The sequence below is a fragment of the Oncorhynchus mykiss genome, chromosome 8 (assembly GCF_057628025.1).
Source record: "Oncorhynchus mykiss isolate SJ-2025 chromosome 8, ASM5762802v1, whole genome shotgun sequence".
NCBI lineage: Eukaryota > Metazoa > Chordata > Actinopteri > Salmoniformes > Salmonidae > Oncorhynchus > Oncorhynchus mykiss.
In genome coordinates, this window is record NC_143029.1 from 21682999 (window position 1) to 21708154 (window position 25156).

Below are 25156 nucleotides of genomic sequence, written 5' to 3' on the forward strand. Positions count from 1 at the left end.
TCTGTAATAGTTTGCAAGCACTGCAACATCCGACGAGTGTCGGAGCTGGTGTAGTACGATTCAATCTTAGTCCTGTATTCATGCTTTGCCTGTTTGATGGTTCGTCGGAGGGCATATTGGATTTCTTATAATCTCCCGGGTAAGAATGCCACTCCTTGACAGTGGCAGTCGGACAGCAGACCCTCCGATTTGACACACTGAACTCTATCAGAGAAGTAGTTGGTGAACCAGACGAGGCAATCATTTGAGAAACCAAGGCTGTCGAGTCTGCCGATGAGGATGTGGTGATTGACAGAGTCGAAAGCCTTGGCCAGATCAATGAATACGGCTGCACAGTAATGTTTCTTATCGATGGCGGTTAAGATATCGTTTAGGACCATGAGCGTGGCTGAGGTGCACCCATGACCAGCTCTGAAACCAGATTGCATAGCAGAGAAGGTATGGTGAGATTTGAAATGGTCGGTAATCTGTTTGTTGACTTGGCTTTCGAAGACCTTAGAAAGGCAGGGTAGGATAGATATAGGTCTGTAGCAGTTTGAGTCAAGAGTGTGTCCCCCTTTGAAGAGGGGGATGACCGCAGCTGCTTTCCAGTCTTTGGGAATCTCAGACAGAAAGAGAGGTTGAACAGGCTAGTAATAGGGGTGGCAACAATTTCGGCAGATCATTTTAGAAAGAAAGGGTCCAGATTGTCTAGCCCGGCTGATTTGTAGGGGTCCAGATTTTGCAGCTCTTTCAGAACATCAGCTGACTGGATTTGTGAGAAGAAGAAATGGGGAAGGCTTGGGCGAGTTGCTGTGGGGGTGCAGTGCTGTTGACCAGGGTAGGAGTAGCCAGGTGGAAAGCATGGCCAGCCGTAGAAAAATGCTTATTGAAATTCTCAATTATAGTGGATTTATCAGTGGTGACAGTGTTTCCTATCTTCAGTGCAGTGGGCAGCTGGGAGGAGGTGTTCTTATTCTCCATGGACTTTACAGTGTCCCAGAACTTTTTTGAGTTAGTGTTGCAGGAAACAAATTTCTGCTTGAAAAAGCTAGCCTTGGCTTTTCTAACTGCCTGTGTATAATGGTTTCTAGCTTCCCTGAACAGCTGCATATCACGGGGGCTGTTCGATGCTAATGCAGAACGCCATAGGATGTTTTTCTTCCAATGTCATTGGAAGAATCGCGGAACATATTCCAGTCTGTGCTAGCAAAACAGTCCTGTAGCTTATCTGTTTCATCTGACCACTTTTTTATTGACCGAGTCACTGGTGCTTCCTGCTTTAGTTTTTGCCTGTAAGCAGGAATCAGGAGGATAGAATTATGGTCAGATTTGCCAAATGGAGGGCGAGGGAGAGCTTTGTACCCGTTTCTATGTGTGGAGTAAAGGTGGTCTAGAGTTTTTTTCCCCCCCTCTGGTTGCTTATTTAACATGCTGGTATAAGTTTGGTTAAACAGATTTAAGTTTCCCTGCATTAAAGTCCCCATTCACTAGGAGCGGCGCCTCATGATGAGCGTTTTCCTGTTGGCTTATGGCCGTATACAGCTCATTGAGTGTGGTCTTAGTGCCAACATCGGTTTGTGGTGGTAAATAGACAGCTATGAAGAATATAGATGGAAACTCTCTTGGTAGATAGTGTGGTCTACAGCTTATCATGAGATACTCTACCTCAAGCGAGCAAAACCTCGACCACTTTTCCGAGAGAGAGATATTGATTGATTCATTGATTCATTTGAGGGAGCTTTGAGGGATACTTAAGTTCACACAGGACACCAGATAGGAAAGACTCACCCTAGCTGCCCGGCACATAGACTATTGCAGCATAGATACTGGAGACTTGACAGGGGGGGTCGGAGGACACTGTGGCCCCATCCAATGATATGCCCGGATAGGGCCAACTAGGCAAGATATAACCCCACACCACTAGAGGGATATCAACAGACTACCAACTTACTACCCTCAGACAACGGCTGAGTTTAGCCCACGAAGATCACCTCCACCGCACAAGCCTGGGGGGGGGCGCAAAACCGGACAGGAAGATCACGTCAATGACACACCCATCTTAGGGACTGCATGGGAGAGCGCTAGTAAGCCAGTGACTCAGCCTCCGTAATGGGGTCAGAGGCAGAGAATCCCAGTGGAGAGAGGGGAGCCAGCCAGGCAGAGACAGCAAGGGTGGTTCGTCACTCCAGTGCCTTGCCGTTCACCATTGCACCCATGGGCCAGACTACACTCAATCATAGGACCAACTGAAGAGATGAGTCTTCAGTAAAGACTTTAATATCGAGAACGAGTCTGCGTCTCTCACATGGATAGGCAGACCATTCTATAAAAATTGAGCTCTATAGGAGATAGGGACAATAAGGAGGCTTGCGTCTTGTGACCGTAGCATACGGCAGGACCTAATCGGAGAGATGGGTAGGAGCAAGTCCATGTAATGCTTTGTAGGTTAGCAGTAAAACCTTGAAATCAGATCTAGCCTTAACAGGAAGCCAGAGGCTGGCACTGGAGTAATATGATCACATTTTGGGGTTCTAGTCAAGATTCTAGCAGCTGTATTTAGCACTATTTGAAGTTTATTTAGTGCTTTATCCGGGTAGCTGGAGAGTAGAGCATTGCAGTAATTCATCATCATGCAGTGTTCAATATGGAATAAAATTCCAAAGAACAGGCAAAATAAACTAAATTGAACGTTTGTATATATCAAAAGATGACCGATTTTGGTTTGTAACCCTGAAAATGTCTGCTAAAGTAACAAAACAAGGCTTTGCCATTGCACAACCAGGCTTCTACAAGCAAGTGCAACTGCTGAGTTTACTGCCTTTTTGAGGATTGTGTTCCACGAGATAATATAACCAGTTGATGTTTCGGTTGTCACTTACTTTTTATTGACTGAATATATATATATATATATATATATACAGTGCCTTGCGAAAGTATTCGGCTCCCTTGATCTTTGCGACCTTTTGCCACATTTCAGGCTTCAAACATAAAGATATAAAACTGTATTTTTTTGTGAAGAATCAACAACAAGTGGGACACAATCATGAAGTGGAACGACATTTATTGGATATTTCAAACTTTTTTAACAAATCAAAAACTTAAAAATTGGGCGTGCAAAATTATTCAGCCCCCTTAAGTTAATACTTTGTAGCGCCACCTTTTGCTGCGATTACAGCTGTAAGTCGCTTGGGGTATGTCTCTATCAGTTTTGCACATCGAGAGACTGAAATTTTTTCCCATTCCTGCTTGCAAAACAGCTCGAGCTCAGTGAGGTTGGATGGAGAGCATTTGTGAACAGCAGTTTTCAGTTCTTTCCACAGATTCTCGATTGGATTCAGGTCTGGACTTTGACTTGGCCATTCTAACACCTGGATATGTTTATTTTTGAACCATTCCATTGTAGATTTTTCTTTATGTTTTGGATCATTGTCTTGTTGGAAGACAAATCTCCGTCCCAGTCTCAGGTCTTTTGCAGACTCCATCAGGTTTTCTTCCAGAATGGTCCTGTATTTGGCTCCATCCATCTTCCCATCAATTTTAACCATCTTCCCTGTCCCTGCTGAAGAAAAGCAGGCCCAAACCATGATGCTGCCACCACCATGTTTGACAGTGGGGATGGTGTGTTCAGCTGTGTTGCTTTTACGCCAAACATAACGTTTTGCATTGTTGCCAAAAAGTTCAATTTTGGTTTCATCTGACCAGAGCACCTTCTTCCACATGTTTGGTGTGTCTCCCAGGTGGCTTGTGGCAAACTTTAAACAACACTTTTTATGGATATCTTTAAGAAATGGCTTTCTTCTTGCCACTCTTCCATAAAGGCCAGATTTGGGCAATATACGACTGATTGTTGTCCTATGGACAGAGTCTCCCACCTCAGCTGTAGATCTCTGCAGTTTATCCAGAGTGATCATGGGCCTCTTGGCTGCATCTCTGATCAGTCTTCTCCTTGTATGAGCTGAAAGCTTAGAGGGACGGCCAGGTCTTGGTAGATTTGCAGTGGTCTGATACTCCTTCCATTTCAATATTATCGCTTGCACAGTGCTCCTTGGGATGTTTAAAGCTTGGTAAATCTTTTTGTATCCAAATCCGGCTTTAAACTTCTTCACAACAGTATCTCTGGACCTGCCTGGTGTGTTCCTTGTTCTTCATGATGCTCTCTGCGCTTTTAACGGACCTCTGAGACTGTCACAGTGCAGGTGCATTTATACGGAGACTTGATTACACACAGGTGGATTGTATTTATCATCATTAGTCATTTAGGTCAACATTGGATCATTCAGAGATCCTTACTGAACTTCTGGAGAGAGTTTGCTGCACTGAGAGTAAAGGGGCTGAATAATTTTGCACGCCCAATTTTTCAGTTTTTGATTTGTTAAAAAAGTTTGAAATATCCAATAAATGTCGTTCCACTTCATGATTGTGTCCCACTTGTTGTTGATTCTTCACAAAAAAATACAGTTTTATATCTTTATGTTTGAAGCCTGAAATGTGGCAAAAGGTCGCAAAGTTCAAGGGGGCCGAATACTTTCGCAAGGCACTGTATATTAGGATTTGTTATCTGTAATGGTTATGGTAAATTAGGCATTGTTTCGGACTGTTGGCATACACCTATCAATAAATGCGCACATATGTTTTTTGAGTGTGGGCCTGTTGTAAAATGTAAAAAAAATTCTCTCTCGATTCGAGTCCTCTAACAGTAAAACAATGTCAAATGCCCATCCCTACCATGGGACGTGTATGACCTGCTTTGTGGTCTGTTCCCATCTCCTATATACTGTAACTGCCATATCCAGTCACCACAGTACACACAATACCTCAGACAACTCACATGGGATAAACAGGCTTCCTGGTGGTTTCTCAACCAAAACAACAACCTTCCCCTAAGACCCCTCGCTCCCTCTGCTTCGACTGTCTGTGTGTTCAGTAGTCAGATATGTCAGGACACACCCCTGTCTCTCTCTCTATGTCCCATATGACTGTTTGATTTACTAGCCGCTGAGCCATCCCTCCCTCCCGGGTGGGTGGGACTCTTAATCATTTAAATGCATTATGCCTATACTAACCATACATCGACTTATCTTTAATTATACAGATATCCTAATCACAGCAGCCAGTTGTCTCCCAGACTGTACGGCTGTTGTTACCTTTTATGGACATGTGTTGTGTTTTTACCCAGTAAATGGTAAAGCTCTGATCTTTAGAATGAACATGTACCTTCAGCGCTTTAATCAAAGAGCCTTAGCAACACCGAGCATGTTGTTTTCCTTTGAACAGCCCCACTAGCCCAGCAGCCCTGGCAGACAGTAAAGAGATGGGGCCATCTGAAGAGAGGTACAAAGTGTTGCTCGTCCTCTTTCTGGGAGACAGAGAATGGTTTCTAAGAAAGAACTCCCTGTGCTGAGCCATGGAACGTTTGGCGTGGCCGCAGGGCCCGCGTTGAGCGCTGTGTTGCCTTAGCTTTAATTGTGGACCCCTGAGAGATGGACGGTGCTGGCTCGTTTAATGAGATTAGCAGGACTGGTCTGCGGTGTGGATAATTACATTTGCTGGGGATAGTGATCAGCTGTCCCCACAGATGAAAGCTCAGCTTCTGACAGACAAATGGCTCTGAAGAATGTTTATTTTCTATACTCCCCTGGTTCATCTTGTCTCTCTCTCTCTCTGTGCGTGTGTATGTGTATATATGTGTGTGTGTGTGTGCGTGTGTGTGTGTTTGCGTGTGTGCTTGCGTACATGTGTGTGTGTGTGTGTGTGCTTGCGTACGTGTGTGTGTGCGTGCATGCGAACATGTGTATGTGTGTGCGAACATGTGTATGTGTGTGCGTGCATGCGAACATGTATATGTGTGTGCGTGCATGCGAACGTGTATGTGTGTGCGTGCATGCGAACATGTGTATGTGTGTGCGTGCATGCGAACATGTGTATGTGTGTGCGTGCATGCGAACATGTGTATGTGTGTGCGTGCATGCGAACATGTGTATGGAGTGGTCTGTGCCATATTTCCTAATGTTTTTTGTATCTGATGTCTAATCTTCTCACACTGATTCCTCAAAACAATGAGACCCGTCTTAATGAAATCCCACACAGCTCTTTATGCTCAGTGAATCTCCAACAATTGAAGCATTGCTAATGGCTACTCATCCGCAGTGAACCTATTTTTCACAGGGAAGATGGGCCGCGGCCTGTTTGCAAACTGTGATAAATGCCTCTATTTTCCCAGATGAATGGGCAGATGGTAAGGATTGGGGGAGGTGCGCTCCTGTCATCTCTAATATAGGGATCAATAGAACTGCTACAGATTTGGGATCTTAATTTGACCTATCGTCACAGCAAAATAATCCTGCAGCAACAGGATTTGAACATTTTAGTTCATAGTGTTGCTTGATCAGTGGTTAGGCTATTAGCTGGCCAAAAGTAGGCTGCATGAGAAGCGCAATACTATTCATATAAAGTTGGGTTGGGTTTTCAGTGAATTTCTGCAAATCAAGATGGTCATCTGCCTTCTCAGTGATCAAATGAAGCTCTGTATGTAGCAGTATTGGGAATGATTTTAATTCAAACTACAGGTACTGTATACTTGATCTCCTCATTTCTGGAGGCTGAAGGAAACATTTTGTCTGGTCCTAGGGCTTGTGATCACCTTCCTCTGGCCTTTTGATCACCCTGCTCTGAAACTATAGAGACAGACAGTCCTGTGGAAGCAGGGATAGAAGAGAGAGAGAGGGGAGCTGGGGCTCAGAGAGTAGACTTGTCTTCTAATCAGCTCCTCGCTGAGACCTGTCTATTCCCAGACCACTGTACTGTGCCCTCTAAATCAAATCAAATGTATTTATATAGCCCTTCGTACATCAGCTGATATCTCAAAGTGCTGTACAGAAACCCAGCCTAAAACCCCAAACAGCAAGCAATGCAGGTGTTGAAGCACGTTGGCTAGGAAAAACTCCCTAGAAAGGCCAAAACCTAGGAAGAAACCTTGAGAGGAACCAGGCTATGAGGGGTGGCCTCTTCTGGCTGTGCCGGGTGGAGATTATAACAGAACATGGCCAAGATGTTCAAATGTTCATAAATGACCTGCATGGTCAAATAATAGGTCTGGGACAGGTAGCACGTCCGGTGAACAGGTCAGGATTCCATAGCCGCAGGCAGAACAGTTTAAACTGGAGCAGCAGCATGGCCAGGTGGACTGGGGACAGCAAGGAGTCATCATGCCAGGTAGTCCTGAGGCATGGTCCTAGTGCTCAGGTCCTCCGAGAGAGAGAAAGAAAGAGAGAATTAGAGAGAGCATACTTAAATTCACACAGGACACCGGATAAGACAGGAGAAGTACTCCAGATATAACAAACTGACCCTAGCCCCCCGACACATAAACTACTGCAGCATAAATACTGGAGGCTGAGACGAGGGGTCAGGAGACACTGTGGCCCCATCCGATGATACCCCCGGACAGGGCCAAACAGGAAGGATATAACCCCACCCACTTTGCCAAAGCACAGCCCCTACACCACTAGAGGAATATCTTCAACCACCAACTTACCATCCTGAGACAAGGCCGAGTATAGCCTACAAAGATCTCCGCCACGGCACAACCCAAGGGGGGGCGCCAACCCAGACAGGAAGATCACATCAGTGACTCAACCCACTCAAGTGACGCACCCCTCCTAGGGACGGCATGAAAGAGCACCAGTAAGCCAGTGACTCAGCCCTTGTAATAGGGTTAGAGGCAGAGAATCCCAGTGGAAAGAGGGGAACCGGCCAGGCAGAGACAGCAAGGGCGGTTCGTTGCTTCAGAGCCTTTCCGTTCACCTTCACACTCCTGGGCCAGACTACACTCAATCATATGACCCACTGAAGAGATGAGTCTTCAGTAAAGACTTAAAGGTTGAGGCCGAGTTTGCGTCTCTCACATGGGTAGGCAGACCATTCCATAAAAATGGAGCTCAATAGGAGAAAGCCCTGCCTCCAGCTGTTTGCTTAGAAATTCTAGGGACAATTAGGAGGCCTGCGTCTTGTGACCGTAGCGTACGTGTAGGTATGTACGGCAGGACCAAATCAGAGAGATAGGTAGGAGCAAGCCCATGTAATGCTTTGTAGGTTAGCAGTAAAACCTTGAAATCAGCCCTTGCCTTGACAGGAAGCCAGTGTAGGGAGGCTAGCAGTGGAGTAATATGATACATTTTTTTGGTTCTAGTCAGGATTCTAGCATTCTAAAATGGATACATTTTTCGGTATCATTTTTGGACAGAAAGTTTCTGATTTTTGCAATGTTACGTAGATGGAAAAAAGCTGTCCTTGAAACAGTCTTGATATGTTCGTCAAAAGAGAGATCAGGGTCCAGAGTAACGCCGAGCTCCTTCACAGTTTTATTTGAGACGACTGTACAACCATTAAGATTAATTGTCAGATTCAACAGAAGATCTCTTTGTTTCTTGGGACCTAGAACAAGCATCTCTGTTTTGTCCGAGTTTAAAAGCAATTTTAGGGCTTCACCATGTTTCATTGAAATGTAGAGCTGTGTGTCATCCGCATAGCAGTGAAAGTTAACATTATGTTTTCGAATAACATCCCCAAGAGGTAAAATATATAGTGAAAACAATAGTGGTCCTAAAACGGAACCTTGAGGAACACCGAAATTTACAGTTGATTTGTCAGAGGACAAACCATTCACAGAGACAAACTGATATCTTTCCGACAGATAAGATCTAAACCAGGCCAGAACTTGTCCGTGTAGACCAATTTGGGTTTCCAATCTCTCCAAAAGAATGTGGTGATCGATGGTATCAAAAGCAGCACTAAGGTCTAGGAGCACGAGGACAGATGCAGAGCCTCAGTCTGATGCCACTAAAAGGTAATTTACCACCTTCACAAGTGCAATCTCAGTGCTACGATGGGGTCTAAAACCAGACTGAAGCATTTTGTATACATTGTTTGTCTTCAGGAAGGCAGTGAGTCGCTGCGCAACAGCCTTTTCTAAAATGTTTGATTTTTGAGAAGAATGTAAGATTCGATATAGGCCGATTTAGTTTTTTATATTTTCTGGGTCAAGGTTTGGCTTTTTCAAGAGAGGCTTTATTACTGCCACTTTTAGGGAGTTAGGTACACATCCGGTGGATAGAGAGCCGTTTATTATGTTCAACATAGGAGGGCCAAGCACAGGAAGCAGCTCTTTCAGTAGTTTAGTTGGAATAGGGTCCAGTATGCAGCTTGAAGGTTTAGAGGCCATGATTATTTTCATCATTGTGTCAAGAGATATAATACTAAAACACTTGAGTGTCTCTCTTGATCCTAGGTCCTGGCAGAGTTGTGCAGACTCAGGACAACTGAGCTTTGAAGGAATACACAGATTTAAAGAGGAGTCCGTAATTTGCTTTCTAATAATCATCATGTTTTCCTCAAAGATGTTCATCAATGTATTACTGCTGAAGTGAAAGCCATTCTCACTTGGGGAATGCTGCTTCCCTCTACCCATCTCCATTCACATTACTGTCAAAATAACTATCAGCCAGCCACAGAAATGACATTTTTCATTTTTCAAGATAAGAGATCAAATGTGGTGATTATTGGAGGTGGGAACTCCATCTACCAACTTCCCACCAGTCCCTCAGAAGAAGCTTTTAAAAACTGCTATTTTGTTCCTGTGATATTTTATCCAAATGCTTTGATGCTTCCTTTGACCTGGAATAGTTCCACCCACAGAAGGGGCTGATTTTGAGGAGTGCTGCTCGAATGGTTACACCATAGAATTTGCTCTCCAACAGAATTCCCATCTATGTATGGACAATGAATATTGCTATTCTATAGTGTCATCTTGACAGAGTCCGTGGTTTTTAGACTTGCCCTCAGGCAGCGTGTGTCCTCACTGTGAGTCTCAGTTCTGCTAATAGAGCTGTCACCACTGTCTCACTCCAAAGCCCCCACACACACATGGATACGCACACACCTGCGTGCACACACATTCACATGAATGGACACAAACACACACACACTTTCCTAACCAGCCGCAGCCTACACAAATATAGGGTCAAGCGCCAATTACAACCTAGCTACAAACTTCCTTCTCCCACACTGATGTTTAGCCTTTTAACTCTGTTCTCCACTGCTGGCAATGTCTGCCTCTCTACCTGTCCTTGTGGAAATCCACAACCCAACCATGCAGAGACATGTCAATCATGTTTGCCTCCAAGCCAAACAGGTATCCACTGGGGAGATTGGAAGGCAGCAGAAATGTCACAGTGAATGTCTGTTAAGCAGAGGATGGAGAAACGATCTTCTATGGAGGAGAGAGAGCCAGTGCCCTTAAACCTGCCCCCTGCAGTGGCCCACACACGAATAACTAGATTACTGTTTTCACAATAATCCGCTGGCATGAAATTATATTTGCAGGAATTCAAAGTTAATACATGCAGATTGTAATATGATTACACAAGAGCCATTAACTTTATAATACCAGTGTTTGGCTTGACGGTATGCTGCTGTCTCTTTTAGAGAGGGAGAGACTTCTAAAAGAGGTGCCGTTGCCGAAGTGGAAAATGACCCTTGAGCCAAGCAAAGCATGATACATCTACACCCTGGCTTTACTTCTAGCTCCAGTAAAATCAGGTAGTTACATGTATTTCTAGCTGGGCAAAAGGAGATTATATATTTCATATATCAGCCTGGTGAGTTAACTGTTACGTAACTTTGGGAAAGAGAGTGATAATAGCCTAGAGTTGTCTAGATTCAGATGGCAGCGTTGTCCCTATTACATACTGAACAATTGACATGTATTCTAGGGAATGTTTTCCGATATGTTTTCAGTACAATTGACTGGACCAGACCGGAGCAGCCGTGTTTGAGCTAATAGTCAGGAGATGACTCCCGAGTTGCGCGGTGGGAGTTGCGAGTTGCGCGGTGAGATGCACTGCATCTCAGTGCAAGAAGCGTCACTACAGTCCCTGGTTCGAATCCAGGCTGCATCACATCCGGCCCGTGATTGGGAGTCCCATAGGACGGCGCACAATTGGCCCAGCGTCGTCCAGGTTTGGCCGGGGTAGGCCGCCATTGTAAATAAGAACTTGTTCTTAACTGACTTGCCTAGTTAAATAAAGGTTAAATAAACAAATGTAATGACCTTTTCCAGGCGATCTAACAGTCCTCTAACACGTTGTTGTAACTCGTACTAACTATAAACAAATACAAGCAGCACAATTATTTATCAGTATATCTATTCAGCTATCAATATTATCAACCTCCCAACAGACGTGTTCAGTGAAGCCCACATTTATTTCTGAGAGAGGCAGAGGAATGCCATGGCATGTGAGTGTGCTCACGTATTATGATGTAGCATCCATGGCAAAGCTGTAGCATCCATGGCAAAGCTGTAGCATCCATGGCAAAGCTGTAGCATCCATGGCAAAGCTGTAGCATCCATGGCAAAGCTGTAGCATCCATGGCAAAGCTGTAGCATCCCATGGCAAAGCTGTAGCATCCCATGGCAAAGCTGTAGCATCCCATGGCAAAGCTGTAGCATCCATGGCAAAGCTGTAGCATCCCATGGCAAAGCTGTAGCATCCATGGCAAAGCTGTAGCATCCATGGCAAAGCTGTAGCATCCATGGCAAAGCTGTAGCATCCATGGCAAAGCTGTAGCATCCATGGCAAAGCTGTAGCATCCATGGCAAAGCTGTACCATCCATGGCAAAGCTGTAGCATCCATGGCAAAGCTGTAGCATCCATGGCACTGTAAACATGGTGTCAGAAAGTATCACAGTGCCCCCTGGGAATACAAGGGGACAGCACAGCAGCACACGCCCGTGGGATCAAATGCTAACTCAAACCTGTGTTTTTTCTTGTTTTTGTCTGTTCTTTTGTGCCGTTGTATGTCTGCCTTTTCCCCATTCAGGAGAGGGAGTTGCTGGGCCGGATCTCGGACCTGCAGGAGGAGGTGGTAAGGAGGAAGAACCACATTGCTCAGCTGGACCACGAGATTCACACACTGAACGAGAACATCAACACACTCACCAAGGAGCTGGAGCTCAAGGGCAAGGAGGTGCTGAAGATCCGCAGCGAGGCCAACCAGCAGATCAGGTGGGCTGGAGGAGAGTGCATGAGGGGAGGGCAGGGTTGTGGTCCTACCACAGGGCATTATGGGGTGACACACAGGAGGGTTGACACAATAACAGGTAATCTACAGTAAAGCTGTTCTGGTGCGTTGCCAAACTTAATTAGGTGAATCTCTGTACGCTATCTCTGCAGGCAAATGCCTGTACCTCGTTTTAATATGGCCACGATGAAGGTTTTTAACACTTTTAGTTTAGATGACTGGTGAATCACAACACGACAAGTTCAGTTGTGTGAATTCCTCTTGTTTAGACGTGACAGTCGGTGGCCATTGGCAGTGCTGGCATCGTTTTTGAGTTGGATTACATTTGAAGGATACTGGAAAGAGAAAGAGAGGAGGCCAATTTGCCTCTCCCTTCTGGAAGTCGTGTTTTATGCACTGTTATTCCCTTTGAAGACTTGGTCTCTCTGACATTTTTTTTTCTCCTGTAGTTTAATGGTCAAATAAATGTATAAGAAAATATGAAAGTCAGGGTTATTTGGGGCAAGGCCTGAATATAATCTATCATGCTTTTCCCACAGGCCGATATGAATAATTCACTCTTATATTAATTAATAATGTGGTCTGAGGCCTGGATGGAACGAACAGCAGGCTCTCTCATTAGAATTGAAGGCCTGTTTGGTGATGAATCAATAATGGAGGCTGATGCTTTTCTAGAGCTAGAGATAACCAAGCGCATGGGGTTAGTGTGTGTGTGTGTGTGTGTGTGTGTGTGTGTGTCCGCGTGTGTGTGTCCGCGTGTGTGTTTGTGCATATGTGGCGTCAACAACACATATCACTGGTAGGATTCCAGGCCCCTTGTGGAGCACCTTTCACTTCCAATTATGTAACACGCAGGCGAATCCTAGTTTCCTGAGATAAAAATAAATAAATTGGAAAAGATTTGTGTCCCTCAGGGAGCATTACTCAGGGAGAGGCAAGCGTATTCATTCCTCTGCACTCCTCGTGCTCTGCCTCTCTCTCTGACTGCAGTAGCTCTGCGTGAGCAACACTGCCATATAGTCTACTGAGGGGAGAGAGGGAGTCGCCGCTACAAGGCAGAGAATTTCAATCAGCTGGTGTAATGCCTTGGAAGAGTCCTGTCTATCTGTCCCACATCAAAATAAATCAATAAGTAAATAGAAAAGAGTGTTTTCCACTTATGGTGAAACAGTGATATCTCTCCTCCAGAGCCTCCTGCTATAAATTATATATGTCTTTCTTGGCAACAAAAAAAAGAAGGAAAGTCAAAGATGAATGAAATTGTAAAGGTGCCAGCGGGATCAAAAGATATGTGTCTGTGGTAATTGTGCCAAGTTAGGATACTGAGTTAGGATACTGTAACAACTCTACACAGGAGACTGTACCTCAGAGCTGGAGAGGTGTATAAAGACGTGATCTGAATGGGTTTTAATGATCTGGTCTCTTCTCAGGGCTCATGAACAGGACCTGTCGAAGAAACACGAGCGAGAGATGGCTGAGATGAACGCCATGCACAACAGAGAGACTCAGAACATGCTGTGTGACTTCAACAAGGCCCAGGAGCTTCTCAAAGACAAGATTTCTGCTCTGCAAGTCCTGTACGTACAGTACATCCAGTATGTAGTTGATATAGCACTCACTGTGAGAGCATATGTGATACTGTGATTATATAAAGCCCTGGCAGATGATGAAAGGCCACAGTCACTGGCAGAGCACAGGCTGAAGAGGTGAGTATCCCACACAGATACAGAAATGGATGGAAGGAGGAAGGAAGTATTGGATGGGAGGGAGGGAGGGAGGGAGGGGGGAGGGAGAGGAGAGCGGGTGGCTGCACATGATCTCCGGAGGTGAATATGGCCCATTGGGAAGGTCCTTCCCTTTTATGAGAGATCTGACAGACCTGTTTTGTTTTCCACTGTGCTGCATGGAGGTGACTGTGTCCTCAATCCCCCACCGCATGCACACGCACACGCACATGCACACACACACACACACACACTGTCTATCAGCAGCAGTGTCCTACTTGGGATAAACCTCCAGCTGGGTGTGCAGGTCCCCTAGCTTTCATGACACCACAGTACTGTACACAAACAGTACACACCAGAAAATACGACCATAGACATAGAAATCCCCTGTAATCTACTCTGAATAGATCCAGGGACATGTACTGTAATGATTATAGGGATAACAGGCAGCTGTCTCTGTAAGAAATATGTTTGGGATGTGAGACTGAGAGTGAGACTGAGAGTGAGACTGAGAGTGAGACTGAGAGTGAGACTGAGAGTGAGACTGAGAGTGAGAGTGAGACTGAGAGTGAGACTGTGAGTGGGTGAGAGTGGGTGAGAGTGAGAGAGAGAGAGTGAGAGAGACTGAGAGAGTTAGATGGAACAGATATACAGGATCCTGGGACTGGTGAGTGACCTCATTTAGTTTCATGTGAATGAGAGCACCATCTAGACACAAAGCCAGCTACTGCAGAGAGAGCATCTGTGATGCCCTCTACCAAATCTTCTCATTGCTCAATCACACCTTTCAAAATGAAATGCTAGTGAAGCATACGTCATTATTTGTGCATGTTCCTCAAGTAAATTTGACTGACAAACAGAATCCAGTACAATCCTGTAAAAATTGTTCACATTAGCCTTACGCAGATTTGTCTGTTGCTAACCTTTCCAAAACCAACAAGGTCCAAGCCCCTGTCATTTTCAAGTTTCTAGTTTCCAAGGCCTTACCTCGAGGTTGATAATTTACTGCCTGCTAATTAAGCACATAACAGCAGCCTCGTTCCCCAAAGCCGGTCCCTGGCCACCTCTAAATATTATGCCATTCAAGCTCTATGAATATTTTCTCTCAATACATCGCTTGGTTAAACCCATGGGAACCAACACAAGTTTGTTGTCTGATTGGTTTGTTTTAGTTTGTTTAGTTTGTTTTAGTGCTTCCTAGCCATTAGTTACATCTGTTTTGAGTGATGTCGCTGGAGAGTTGACTGGAGTGTGATGATGAGCAGTGTTAGGGAGTAGTGAACTACATGTAGTTCAACTAGTAATTTAACTCCATTTTGCAGTAGCTTGGTGGTAGTTGAACAAAATACTAATCTAGGTAGTGTTTTCAGTAGTAAATACATTGTTTTTTTTACCATGTGTAGGTAACTACTGGAACTACACACACTTATTTTTTGTCTAAAATAAAATGTGGGTAAAGTAAGCAATACTTTCCTTTCTTTTTCGGCATCAGCCCTGTCTAATTCTCACTTAAAACATAGTTTTTGTGTTAAATAAGCTAAATTACACATTCTGTTAACAACTGACTCCAGAGTGATCTGTTCTTGCAATTTATAGTCTATGACATCAGATTTACATATGATAGTTTATCACTCAGTAGTTTGGATGTAGTGAACAACTTTTACAAAGTAACTTTAGTTAAGTCAGCTATATTTTCTTAAGGGCTTAGCTTTAGTGTAGCTAACTTCTTTCAGTGTGAAGTAATTGGTAGCTTGGTAAACTATATTTTCAGAATAGCTTCCCCAACACTGATGACAATATTTATTTAAAAAAAGCAAGGCAGGACCATCCTCCCAGGCTGCATTGCAGCAACATGTTGGTTTCACATTGTTTATGTTTGGAGCATGTGTAGGGATGCAGATGAGTCTGTAGTGAAACGTGACACTGAAGTAAAGTGTAGTAGATGCTGTTTCTGTCAATTAAGCAACAAATGAACGGATGGCTGATGCATAGCAGCGTGACAGAAGCCATTATCATTATATCCAATACGCTCCCTGTCTAATTCAAGCGTGTTCCTGTCTCTGTCTTGCGTCTGAGTTTGATGGAGAGTTTGGTATCACTTGTCATTCCACATCTGTAGTGCTGAGAACGTCATGCCAAACTGGACATGATGGATGCTTGTTTCGAGCACGAGGAATATCTCAGTGTATTAAAGTCATCAATCTCAAATTAGAGGCAGCACAACACTGTGGAGAGGCAGATGGCTTTGATCACTGATAAGAACTCTTCTAAAGTGAGCTTATTTGTTGAGAAGTTTAATTGGAATTCAGAACAACATGTAATGTTTCTCGTGTTTTGATCATAGTAATACACAAGCACTAATAGGCTTTCTGATTATGAGATTAAAGGTAGGAGAGTTAAAAGCTAATGCTTTAGTATTGATCTGCAGATGATGGAAGGGAAGCTTTAAAAACATGCTCCCTCAATGTATGCTCATATCCCCATACTGATCCAAGGCACTTTGATCATCATGTTACACAAACAAAACGTCGTTTCCACAATGTTACCTGATTCACACTGTGTTGTGAGGAAACTGTGATATGTCAGAGCCCTAATGGCCCCCTCCTCTCCCCAGGTTGGAGGGCACGGAGGATAAGTTCCGGAACAGGGAGAGCCGGCCTGAGGACCTGCAGGTGATCGCTGAGCTAAAGGAAATGGTGACTGAGAGGGAGTCTCTCGTCAAGAAGCTGGTGGTAAGTGTATGTACACAGTACAAGATGGCTTACAGGATGCCCTTGTGTGGTTTTACCCAACAATCCTAGACATGGAGCCTGCATGCCTGTCTACCTCCAATCAATAGTAGTATGGAGTGCTGTTGTCTTGCGTGATTAAGATTTCTCATTCAGCTGCAGTAGACTCCGGTATGTTACAGCCATTGAGTCCCAACAATGTATTGTAGACCGCTATTCAGTATACTGTATCTATAGCACTAGAGCTTGGCTAGAAACACTGTGACTTTTGCGGGTTGTATCACACGGTACTGGTATTTAAGCCCACGAATGACATTTTAATTAGAGTGTGAGGTGTGAGATTCTCCATCAATAACCCAGAGCACCATGACCTAACTGAAGTCTCTCTGTTGACGTGCAGGACGACAAAAAGTTCTACCAGCTGGAATTGGTGAACAGAGAGACCAACTTCAACAAGGTGTTCAACACCAGTCCCAACGTGGGAGTAATAAATCCCCTCATCAAGGTGAGCTGACCGCTGCACACACTCTTTGACTCTTTGTGAAGACCAAAAGCGTCAGGTGACAATTTGAAACCCTTAGGGAACCATCCCGATCATTACAAGCCTAAACCACTAGCCTGTACCTCAATGTAGAAAATGGTTGAAGTGGCGATTTTAAGTTGCCTTTCCACATATCCTTAGTCTTGATTTCCATTGGAACCATTCCATCCCTTAGTGGAGAGAAGTTGTGTCCCATTCCAATGTAAACGCATCAACCCCCTGTCTCCCAGTTGAATGGATCACTCTGCATGGTCAATATGTAACTGTTGACTCCATTTCAAGTTCTATAACTTCTGATATTTTGGTTTACTGTTACATATAGTTTGTGTGTGTGTATGTGTGGGGGGGGGGGGGGGGGGGGGGGGGGGGGGTTAGTCAGTGTGTGTGTCTGTTATCTCACTGTTCAAACATCCAGTTCTCCTTTGCTTTCCAAGCCATTCTTTGTTAGTGTGAACTTTCTGTGATACTTTTTTCTCATCTTAATTCACATATTATAGCTGAGAGCGACTGTTCCTTCTCTAGTTGAGTGGTACGAGCCTGACCTTCAGAAAGCCTCCATCCACATAAATCCTCTGAGAATGAGAAATATATAGATGTATAAATATACAGTATATACACAAGTTATTTTTTTTTTCATTGGACTAGTTCTCCCTATTTCCGTTTCTTTGTGTTTTTGTCCCTCTGTGTAGCAAAAGAGAAAGAATGACAAATCAGCAAACCGATTCAGCAGCTCTCCAAACCTCAGGGCTCTGGAGGCAGCAGGAACAGGGATGGGGAGCGGGCAGCCCCAGCCCAACCGCTTAGAGCCTATCCCCAACTCCCCCATTCACCACCTTGACCTCAACACTAGCAAACCTCTGCCTCCACCGACCCCTCCGACAGAGCCCAAGAAATTCATGAGGTGAGCGCCGCCCCTCCCTCGCCGCTGACGCCTCGGTCTGCGCCATGGGCAGGCCCAGGGTCAAGCACACTAACACACAGACATTGCCCTGACCCTCGGCCCATACAGCTGCAGATAGGCGGCTTTCATACAAACCTCTCCAGTCAGCTGCCATATCCCTTTCTGATGGGCTTCAGTATTTGAAAGAAACTTCTCAATGTGACCCTCACTGGAGGATGTTGATGTTCTTCCCCCCGTTTTCTGACTTCGCTCTGATGAAACAGAACAGCGTCAAATCAGGAATTACGGCTTTAAAAAAACAAAAAGACACTCCAGTCTGAAAGTGTAATTAACTTGAATAATAGATTAAGTTGCCTGCTGCATGTTGCCAACAGGCTGAGGGGTTCATCCCAGGATTCCCTCTTGATTGCTATTCTATTTGAAGGACATGATGGCTTTTTTCTTTGCCTGCATTTTTTGCGAGGCTTTGATTGTGTCCCCAGAGATTTGGCTTTCGGCGAGAGGGAGAGCTCCCACAATTACTCCCCCCACTTCTCTGTCAACTTATCTTTACTGTATACCAGGAAGTCATTGGCTGTACTTGACGGTTTCTTTTCAAACACACAAAGGGATATTCCATCTGAACCTACACACACTCCAGGAGATGTATGAACACTTTACTATATTATTCGAAAGCCCCATGCAATACATGAGACTTTGAAAATGGCATTGGAATGCAAAAGGAGCATGTGTACACTCCACCGTCACTCTTAACATGTTAGCATAAGTGCTCCTGCTAGCAGTTGCGTCTCTTTGTGTCTTTGTATTTTTCTCATTGGGTGATGTGTTGTTGTTCTGTTAAACCACCTCATCCTCATCGGCCTCCAGGCATGCTGCACTTACTGCACTTTGTTGTCCACATTGATGTGCAATTGTTTGATTTGTATATGAGGAAAATCTGATTGTGTAATATTGTTGATGTTATTTTCTTCACCATGTACAGTTCTGTGTGGTGATGTGTGAAACCTTCGAAAACAACAACACTCTTCTCATCAACAAACCCCTCTCTCTCTCTTGTGCCTTGGCATTGCTTTGCTTGTTGTTGTGTTTCCAGCTATCATTCTGCACATGTGTAACAAGCACACATGTGAATGTGATACTCTCTTGTGCATGTGTTGTACTAGTTGGTGTGTCTGCACTCATCCGGTGCTTAGGTTTCTGCCTATTGATGCACTTGTTATCCATCTGTGTGCCTCTCTGTGCTTTGGGTTCCTCTTGCCCTTGCTGCATGCTGCTCTGTATGTAAGTAAGTTGCAGATGAGTCAGCGTGGCGGATTTGTGCGGGGCTGCCCTCCATTGTCATGGGACTCTCCCATCACTGCATCACACACACGGCCTGTCTGTCTCAACCCCTGTCAAGGTGACCCTGTTTCCACTAAGAAACAAATGCACCCCCACATACAGAACCTCTCTACTGCAGCATATACCACACTTATGATGCTCTGGATTATACACCTGTTTTCAGATCATATAAAGCTGCTTCTATCTCTGTGCATGCAGTGTCCTTTAAATGCTGCCCTATTTCGATTCAGGAGGCCTATACCAGAATACAAATGTTTGTTTAGTACTTGAAGAGGCCTAGATCAATAAGACTTCTTAATTCAGCTCACCAGCAAATTTGTACCAATAGAAATTGCATACAGTGGGGCAAAAAAAGTATTTAGTCAGCCACCAATTGTGCAAGTTCTCCAACTTAAAAAGATGAGAGAGGCCTGTAATTTTCATCATAGGTACACTTAAACTATGACAGACAAAATGAGAACAAAAAATCCAGAAAATCACATTGTAGGATTTTGAATGAATTTATTTGCAAATTATGGTGGAAAATAAGTATTGTTGTTGAAGTCAGCCCTGTCTGTCTCAGCCCAGGTGTTCCCTAGATCTGGAGTTGGTGATTAACAGACCAACAGAATGCATGTTCAATTCAGCATTACATTGGATTTGCTGCAATGGAGACTACTGAGACCGAGGAGAGAATGATTGCAGAGGAGATATTTTAGGATAGTTTTCAGAGACATAAACAGTTCTGCACAGGATGAAGAAGCCACCTGTCGTTAATTGAAAACTTCAGACATGTTTAGCTCAATCAGAGCAGTACAGTTTGTGCAGTGCAGAATGAGTACCGAGTCCAGACTGTGTTTAATAATTTGTCTTGTATCATCTGGTCATGATAATATACTGAACAAAAATATAAATGCAACATTCAACAATTTCAATAATTTTACAGTTCATATAACAAAATCAAATCAAAATCTAATCAAATTGTATTTGTCACATACACATGGTTAGCAGATGTTAATGCGAGTGTAGCGAAATGCTTGTGCTTCTAGTTCCGACAGTGCAGTAAATCTAAGTGATCTAACAATTCCCAACAACTACCTAATGCACACAAATCTAAAGGGGTGAATAAGAATATGTACATATGTGGATGAGCGATGGCCGAGCGTCATAGGCAAGGTTCAATAGATGTTATAAGGTACAGTATATAAACTCAGCAAAAAAAGAAAAGTCCTCTCACTGTCAACTGCGTTTATTTTCAGCAAACTTTACATGTGTAAATGTTTGTATGAACATAACAAGATTCAACAACTGAGACATAAACTGAACAAGTTCCACAGACATGTGACTAACAGAAATGGAATAATGTGTCCCTGAACAAACGGGGGTCAAAATCAAAAGTAACAGTCAGTATCTGGTGTGGCCACCAGCTGCATTAAGTACTGCAGTGCATCTCCTCCTCATGGACTGCACCAGATCTGCCAGTTCTTGCTGTGAGATGTTACCCTACTCTTCCGCCAAGGCACTTGCAAATTTCCGGACATTTCTGGGGGGAATGCCCTCACCCTCCAATCAAACAGGTCCCAGACGTGCTCAATGGGATTGAGATCCGGGCTCTTCGCTGGCCATGGCAGAACACTGACATTCCTGTCTTGCAGGAAATCACGCACAGAACGAGCAGTATGGCTGGTGGCATTGTTATGCTGGAGGTCATGTCAGGATGAGTCTGCAGGAAGGGTACCACACGAGGGAGGAGGATGTCTTCCCTGTAACACAGCATTGAGATTGCCTGCAATGACAACAAGCTCAGTCCGATGATGCTGTGACACACCGCCCGAGACCATGACGGACCCTCCACCTCCAAATCGATCCCACTCCAGAGTACAGGCCTCGGTGTAACACTCATTCCTTCGACGATAAACGCGAATCCGACCATCACCCCTGGTGAGATAAAACCGTGAATCGTCAGAGAATAGCACTTTTTGCCAGTATTCTCTGGTCCAGCGACGGTGGGCTTGTGCCCATAGGCGACGTTGTTGCCGGTGATGTCTGGTGAGGACCAGTCTTACAACAGGCCTACAAGCCCTCAGTCCAGCCTATCTCAGCCTATTGCGGACAGTCTGAGCGCTGATGGAGGGATTGTGCGTTCCTGGTGTAACTCAGACAGTTGTTGTTGCCATCCTGTAACTGTCCCGCGGGTATGATGTTTGGATGTACCGATCCTGTGCAGGTGTTGTAACACGTGGTCTGCCACTGCGAGGACAATCAGCTGTCTGTCCTGTCTCCCTGTAACGCTGTCTTAGGCGTCTCACAGTACGGACATTGCAATTTATTGCCTTGGCCACATCTGCAGTCCTCATGCCTCCTTGCAGCATGCCTAAGGCACGTTCACGCAGATGAGCAGGGACCCTTGGCATCTTTCTTTTGGTGTTTTTCTGAGTCAGTAGAAAGGCCTCTTTGGTGTCCTAGGTTTTCATAACTGTGACCTTAATTGCCTACCGTCTGTAAGCTGTTCGTGTCTTAACGACCGTTCCACAGGAACATGTTCCTTAATTGTTTATGGTTCATTGAGCAAGCATGGGAAACAGTGTTTAAACCCTTTACAATGAAGATTTGTGAAGGTATTTGGATTTTTACAAATGATCTTTGAAAGACAGGGTCCTGAAAAAGGGACGTTTCTTTTTTTATTAAGTTTACATATGAGATGGGTAGTGTAATATATGTTAACATTATTAAAGTGGCATTGTTGAAGGTGACTAGTGATCCGAAGTGACTACTGATCCATTGAAATTAATTCATTAGGCCCTAATTTATGGATTTCCCATGACTGGGCAGGGGTGCAGCCATGAGTGGGCCTGGGAGGGCATAGGCCCAACCACTTGGCAGCAAGGCCCACTCACTGGGGAGCAAGGCCCAGCCAATCAGAATGAGTTTTTCCCAACAAAAGGGCTTTATTACAGACAGAAGTATTCATTAGTTTCATCAGCTGTCTGGGTGGCTGGTCTCAGATGATCCCGCAGGTGAAAAAGCCAGATGTGGAGGTCCTGGGCTGGCGTGGTTATACGTGGTCTGCGGTTGTGAGGCTGGTTGGGAGTACTGCCATATTCTCTAAAACGATGTTAGAGGTGTTTTATAGTAGAACAAGTAAATTTAAATGCTCTGGCAACAGCTCTGGTGGACATTCCTGCAGTCCGCATGTCAATTGCACGCTCCCTCAACTTGAGACATCTGTGGTATTGTGTTGTGACAAAACTTCACATTTTAGAGTGGCCTTTTATTGTCCCTAGCACAAGGTGCACCTGTGTAATGATCATGCTGTTTAATCAGCTTCTTGATATGCCACACCAGTCAGTTGGATGGATTCTCTTGGCAAAGGAGAAAAACTCACTAACAGGGATGTAAAGTTTTTGGGGATCTTTTATTTCAGCTCATGAAACATGGGACCACCACTTTACATGTTGCATTTATATTTTTGTTCAGTAAAATCCAACCTTTTAAGGTTAGAGGTTGTTATTTGACATGACAACTGTGGAAATAGCCATGGTAGGAAATTAAAACTTGAAAGTGTCTTAAGTTACATAGTTCTTTATCAGATCCAATATTGGAATTTCCTTGCCTTTTGTGTTTCTCAAATATTAACTGCAATATGAAGTTATGAGTCATATATCACAGAGATGTTAATCTTGAACTCTTTGTGCACTGTCGTTGTTGAGAGGAGAGGCCTTCTCATTATTACTGTATGTTCTGACATTTCATTGAGAGTTCTCCTCCCACTCATCCTCTCCTCTCCTTTGGCTCTCCAGACCCTCGGATGTCAAGCCCTTCTTAGATAGGAGGCATCTGGTGCCCGTCAACGGGTTAAGACCCCTGGACAGAAACTGAGGAAGGGGCCTAAACACCAGACAACCAGTCAGTCAGTCAGCAAGTCATCCAGACAGACAGTCAGACAGGCAAACACCAGAAGGATATCCAGTGCTATAAGCAAAGAGCAAAGGTTATTTTATGTGGAATAAAGCTGTAACGTAACAATACAGTGAGGTTTGTTGGTGTTTATTGTGAATTTCCAATGCCATGGCTATGGTCAAGCCAGCAACCCAGTGAAATGCATTAGGTTGAATAGGTTACATCTTGGGTAGACTGCATAGAACAAACCACAATAGGCAAGTTTGGGGTCTTTCAATACATTTTCCCTCTAACATTCTTTCCTTGGACTTATCATTGGGTTTGCTTTTCAGAAACTACAGTGTATGAGGAGAACAAACACTATTTGGTATTCAGGATTTTTAATAGATGCATTCACATTGTATAACCAAGAGAGCATAATCCCCTAAGGACCTGAGTCAAGGATTAACAACTACATGGTCTTGTTGTAATTCAATCTCACAAAACCCCATGGTTGGATGATCATGTAGAACGGAAATGGTTGTGTTAATACAATCACCGGCTCTCTTAAAAATGAGCAACCTTAACACGTTTAAAGGCTGATTAGTGCAACAGAAATGTTATTGTTTTCGAGGAAGCATTTACACTCGAGAGCAGATAATCAAATCTATAGATATACTGCCTCAATAAAATGCTCTGAACTGGATGAATGACTACACTGACTTCAAACACAGAACATAAGCATAAAAACCCAGCCTTTAAATACAATACAACTACTCTCAACTCTGAGGTGCAATAAGGATTTCTTAGTCAATCATGTCCTGTATAACTGTTTGCTGCTGTTGTGGTGTGTGCCCCCTGTGTAGCCCTCCTGAGACAGAGGAGTCACCCCTAGGATCCCCCGACCACCAGCGCCAGGAATGGTTCGCCCAGTACTTCACCTTCTGATTTTTGCAACTTGAGAGCATGTCAACCATACGAAACGAAAAAGACTTTAAAATATATATATATATATATTATTTAATGATCAACCACTCCATTGCATTCTGTTGATTACTTCACTGTGAATGGGTTCCTTGTTTGTACAGTGCCGATGAGTATGTTTGACGTTTTTCTTTTTTTGCAGTTTGTAATGAGTGGTACATATGCTGCTATCATATGTTAAATACAGTATACAGTAAATTGTCCTCTCTCTCTGTACCTTATTTTAGGATGGCACTGTAATGATAGTTTATTACAGCCGCATAAGACATTTTGGTAGAACTAAACTGTTTGTATGGTTGTCTCAACACAGATATAATGATGTCTCACCAATTTTAAAAATAAATTGCATATTTTATATTTATATTATACTGTGTATGCTTAACTAATAAATACTGATTATTGTGACATTTACTCATGTGTGTGCTGTCAATTATGTGGGCCTTTCAATGTATGTATGATTTGTACAAAACAGTACTATGTGCCATAGAATCCCAACTTCAGCAGAAAATATTTATGGATAAAAAAATAAAAATAAAAATCTGATTGTGTTTCACAATGTTTTAGGTCATATTATGTACAGGTATTACTGTGTTCAGGTGATGCATGAGTTTGACCTCTGTGGGCAGAGCCGGTAGAGGGCACTGAATGGCTCTGGTCCTGCTGTGGCGGTTTTGACCAGTGGTGGAAAAAGTCCTCAATTGTCATACTTGAGTGAAAGTAAAATACCTTAATAAAAAATGACTCAAGTAAAAGTCACCCAGTAAAATTCTACTTGAGTAAGTCAAAGTATTTGGTTTTAAATATACCTAAGTATTAAAAGTAAATAGAATTGATAAAATGTACTTCAGTATCAAAAGTAAAAGTATAAATCATTTCAATTTCCTTATATTAAGCAAACCAGATGGCACAATAAAAAGTAAAAATATATTTTAAAATATATATATTGCTAGCAGCACACTCCAACACTCATAATTTACAAACGAAGATGTGTTTAGTGAGTCCACCAGATCAGAGGCAG

At 43.7% G+C, this 25156-nt stretch overlaps 1 protein-coding gene across 18 annotated transcripts in view; it reads left to right on the forward strand.

Annotated features, from left to right (window-relative positions):
- Nucleotides 1–24549, forward strand: part of LOC110529583 (protein FAM184A) — a 110708-nt gene extending 86159 nt beyond the window's left edge. For 3 of the 18 annotated variants that reach the window (XM_036985007.2, XM_090242883.1, XM_090242882.1), the window contains 6 exons: nucleotides 11860–12044; nucleotides 13491–13637; nucleotides 16399–16516; nucleotides 16914–17018; nucleotides 17744–17955; nucleotides 24021–24549. In XM_036985007.2, coding sequence (XP_036840902.1) covers nucleotides 11860–12044; nucleotides 13491–13637; nucleotides 16399–16516; nucleotides 16914–17018; nucleotides 17744–17955; nucleotides 24021–24102 — 849 coding nt within the window. In that variant the 3' untranslated portion in view covers nucleotides 24103–24549. Of the gene's footprint in view, nucleotides 1–11859; nucleotides 12045–13490; nucleotides 13638–16398; nucleotides 16523–16913; nucleotides 17019–17743; nucleotides 17956–19048; nucleotides 23306–24020 lie in introns of those variants that run through there. The other 15 variants (XM_036985002.2, XM_090242881.1, XM_036985004.2 and 12 more) reach the window with 8 other exon arrangements.
- The last annotated feature ends 607 nt before the right edge of the window (nucleotides 24550–25156 follow it).